The 6000-nt window shown below is 41.2% G+C and overlaps 1 protein-coding gene across 1 annotated transcript in view; it reads left to right on the top strand.

The window, feature by feature from the left end:
* csmd2 (CUB and Sushi multiple domains 2) overlaps nucleotides 1-6000 on the top strand; it is a 726975-nt gene that overhangs the window by 645193 nt on the left and 75782 nt on the right. Inside the window, exon 25 of the mRNA XM_065020074.1 lies at nucleotides 1685-1873. Within this exon, the coding sequence (XP_064876146.1) occupies nucleotides 1685-1873 (189 nt within the window). The remainder of the gene's footprint in view (nucleotides 1-1684; nucleotides 1874-6000) is intronic.

Here is a 6000-nt window from a genome sequence, read left to right as displayed (position 1 = left end):
CACCTTAATTCAGTCTCATCTGAACATCGTATAATTTTTGGTTATCTTCACGAACCCTGGTCAACAAGTTGAATCAGGAATACAAAATTGGGTTAAATTATTTATTTACTAAATACCTAATCACACAGAATTACATCTACACAGAATGAAACATACCTTGATTACAAATGAAGTCCCTAGCGGACGGAACAGATTTGACGGCTGGTTACACAAAGAAAAGGTGCTGGGTTTGAGTGAAAGAGCGGGAAGACTGAGGAACAAAGGGAGAAGCGATGTCTCTATTGGGCCGTAGGCGACTACTCTATCGTAAATACAGAATCTTGTGCATTCTAAATTACTGCCCATTTGGAAAAGGAAAATGCAATAAATATTTACTAAGAGCTGCGCTTCAATAGGTTGGTGGTAGATGGAAGGCCGTGTTGCCCAACAGAGTCCTTTGTCCTTTGAAGAGTGCCTCTGGTGGTGAACGGGAAACATTGTAGTGTCGTCGTTGGGTGGTAGACGGGATACTCTGTCCGTCCTCTCCTAGCCCACGTTTACAGCGGCCGTTGCTAACTCAACGGCTAGGAGGTATCACTTCTGGAGTGAATAAGAGTTCAACGTTCATACCATTCGCAACCAAAGCTCACGCTGCGGGTTGGCTTCGTTCTGTAGTTATTATCTGAATCCTTCTGACATCGGACCGTCGTCCTCACATCCTTGGAACAGAAGGTTACATTTTCGTCAAGGGCTTATATAGTGGAGGGAGAAGGGTGTGTATATATACATATAGTGGAGGGAGAAGGGTGTGTATATATACATATAGTGGAGGGAGAAGGGTGTGTATATATACATATAGTGGAGGGAGAAGGGTGTGTATATATACATATAGTGGAGGGAGAAGGGTGTGTATATATACATATAGTGGAGGGAGAAGGGTGTGTATATATACATATAGTGGAGGGAGAAGGGTGTGTATATATACATATAGTGGAGGGTGAAGGGTGTGTTTCATAGTTTATAGTCCATGTCTCTTCACAGCAGAGCCCTAACTTTATGAAAACCCAAATCTCGCATTTGGAAGCTCTCTATCTCCCTCACTAACTTCAAGCACCAGCTGTCAGAGCAGCTCACAGATCATTGCACCTGTACACACACAATTAATTAAATTATATTTAAACATTTAAATTGCACAACAATTCCATGTGAATCTGATAACTATAATGTGTAGACAATCCCAGATACAGTTTATGTCGTCCTGTCGTCAGTCATAATGTCTCAGATGACAACCGAACTGACATCGTATTCATCAAGTACCAACGCATATTTTCAACTGGTTCTATTACCAAAATATGGTTCCTTTCATTCCACTTGTTTGATGTTCCCAGACTCTCTATGTTTAACAAAGGCTATTCAAGAGTCCCTCTGTAGAGTCAAGAGAGAGAGGGAAGGGAGAAAGGTATTTATGGGGGGGGGGGAATCATAAACCTTACCCACAGGCCAACGTCATGACACTACATAACAGCATGTTATACACCATATTCAATGTTCGAGATATGGAAATGTGTCTGCATGTGTACAGTATGTCATCTATGTTCAAGTGTGTGTGTGTGCTCCTGCTTGTAAACACACACACACACACATCAGCTCTTCTTAATGAGCTACTAATTTGACCCCTTCCCCTCTTCCTCCCTCTGTCCTCTAGTTGTGAACTGCACAGAGCCAGGTCATGTGGAGGACAGCGTCAGACAGGTGACGTCTGAGGGCCCTGGTCGTTACAGCTTCCAGACCGCCGTGTCCTACCGCTGTAACCCTGGTTACTACCTACTGGGAACCAGCACTCTGTCCTGCCAGGGAGACGGCACCTGGGACAGAACACTGCCCAAGTGTCTGTGTGAGTACCAGATACACACACCATGGGATATTAACACACACACACACACACACCATGGGATATTAACACACACACACCATGTGATATTAACGCACACCATGGGATATTAACACACACACACCATGGGATATTAACACACACACACCATGTGATATTAACACACACACACCATGTGATATTAACACACACACACACCATGGAATATTAACACACACACACCATGGGATATTAACACACACACACCATGGGATATTAACACACACACACACCATGGGATATTAACACACACACACACACACACCATGGGATATTAACACACACCATGGGATATTAACACACACACACACACACACACACCATGGGATATTAACACACACACACCATGTGATATTAACACACACACACCATGAGATATTACACACACACACCATGGGATATTAACACACACACACCATGGGATATTAACACACACACACCATGGGATATTAACACACACACACACACACACACACCATGGGATATTAACACACACATACCATGTGATATTAACACACACACACCATGGGATATTAACACACACACACCATGGGATATTAACACACACACACACCATGGGATATTAACACACACACACACACACACCATGGGATATTAACACACACCATGTGATATTAAACACACACACCATGGGATATTAACACACACACACACCATGAGATATTAACACACACCATGGGATATTAACACACACACACCATGTGATATTAACACACACACACCATTAACACACACACACACCATGTGATATTAACACACACACACACACACACCATGGAATATTAACACACACCATGTGATATTAACACACACACACCATGTGATATTAACACACACACACCATTAACACACACACACCATGTGATATTAACACACACACACCATGTGATATTAACACACACACACCATTAACACACACACACACCATTAACACACACCATGTGATATTAACACACACACACCATTAAAACACACACACCATGTGATATTAACACACACACACACCATTAACACACAAACACACACACACCATTAACACACACACACACCATGGGATATTAACACACACACACACCATGGGATATTAACACACACACACCATGTGATATTAACACACACACACACACACCATGGGATATTAACACACACACACACCATGTGATATTAACACACACACACACACCATGGGATATTAACACACACCATGTGATATTAACACACACACACCATGTGATATTAACACACACACACACCATGTGATATTAACACACACACACACCATGGGATATTAACACACACACACACACCATGGGATATTAACACACACCATGTGATATTAACACACACACACCATGTGATATTAACACACACACACACCATGTGATATTAACACACACACACACCATGGGATATTAACACATACACACACCATGGGATATTAACACACACCATGTGATATTAACACACACACACACCATGGGATATTAACACACACACACCATTAACACACACACACCATGGGATATTAACACACACACACACCATGTGATATTAACACACACACACACCATGGGATATTAACACACACACACACACCATGTGATATTAACACACACACACACCATGGGATATTAACACACACCATGTGATATTAACACACACACACACCATGAGATATTAACACACACACACACCATGGGATATTAACACACACACACACACCATGTGATATTAACACACACACACACCATGGGATATTAACACACACACACCATGGGATATTAACACACACACACACCATGTGATATTAACACACACACACCATGGGATATTAACACACACCATTAACACACACACACACCATTAACACACACACACACCATTAACACACACCATGTGATATTAACACACACCATGTGATATTAACACACACACACCATGTGACATTAACACACACACACACCATGGGATATTAACACACACACACACCATGGGATATTAACACACACCATGTGATATTAACACACACACACACCATGGGATATTAACACACACACACACCATGTGATATTAACACACACACACACCATGGGATATTAACACACACCATGTGATATTAACACACACCATGGGATATTAACACACACACACCATGTGATATTAACACACACACACACCATGTGATATTAACACACACACACACCATGGGATATTAACACACACACACACCATGGAATATTAACACACACCATGGGATATTAACACACACACACACCATGGGATATTAACACACACACACACCATTAACACACACACACCATGTGATATTAACACACACACACACCATGGGATATTAACACACACCATGGGATATTAACACACACCATGTGATATTAACACACACACACACCATTAACACACACACACCATGGGATATTAACACACACACACACACCATGTGATATTAACACACACACACCATTAACACACACACACCATGGGATATTAACACACACACACCATGTGATATTAACGCACACCATGGGATATTAACACACACACACCATGGGATATTAACACACACACACCATGTGATATTAACACACACACACCATGTGATATTAACACACACACACACCATGGAATATTAACACACACACACCATGGGATATTAACACACACACACCATGGGATATTAACACACACACACACCATGGGATATTAACACACACACACACACACACCATGGGATATTAACACACACCATGGGATATTAACACACACACACACACACACACACTATGGGATATTAACACACACACACCATGTGATATTAACACACACACACCATGAGATATTAACACACACACACCATGGGATATTAACACACACACACACCATGGGATATTAACACACACACACCATGGGATATTAACACACACACACACACACACACACCATGGGATATTAACACACACATACCATGTGATATTAACACACACACACCATGGGATATTAACACACACACACCATGGGATATTAACACACACACACACCATGGGATATTAACACACACACACACACACACCATGGGATATTAACACACACCATGTGATATTAACACACACACACCATGGGATATTAACACACACACACACCATGAGATATTAACACACACCATGGGATATTAACACACACACACCATGTGATATTAACACACACACACCATTAACACACACACACACCATGTGATATTAACACACACACACACACACACCATGGAATATTAACACACACCATGTGATATTAACACACACACACCATGTGATATTAACACACACACACCATTAACACACACACACCATGTGATATTAACACACACACACCATGTGATATTAACACACACACACCATTAACACACACACACACCATTAACACACACCATGTGATATTAACACACACACACCATTAAAACACACACACCATGTGATATTAACACACACACACACCATTAACACACAAACACACACACACCATTAACACACACACACACCATGGGATATTAACACACACACACACCATGGGATATTAACACACACACACCATGTGATATTAACACACACACACACACCATGGGATATTAACACACACACACACCATGTGATATTAACACACACACACACACCATGGGATATTAACACACACCATGTGATATTAACACACACACACCATGTGATATTAACACACACACACACCATGGGATATTAACACACACACACACACCATGGGATATTAACACACACCATGTGATATTAACACACACACACCATGTGATATTAACACACACACACACCATGTGATATTAACACACACACACACCATGGGATATTAACACACACACACACCATGGGATATTAACACACACCATGTGATATTAACACACACACACCATGGGATATTAACACACACACACCATTAACACACACACACCATGGGATATTAACACACACACACACCATGTGATATTAACACACACACACACCATGGGATATTAACACACACACACACAC

The sequence above is a fragment of the Oncorhynchus nerka genome, linkage group LG7 (genome assembly GCF_034236695.1).
Source record: "Oncorhynchus nerka isolate Pitt River linkage group LG7, Oner_Uvic_2.0, whole genome shotgun sequence".
Classification (NCBI taxonomy): domain Eukaryota; kingdom Metazoa; phylum Chordata; class Actinopteri; order Salmoniformes; family Salmonidae; genus Oncorhynchus; species Oncorhynchus nerka.
This window is presented reverse-complemented; position numbering and strand designations above follow the sequence as displayed.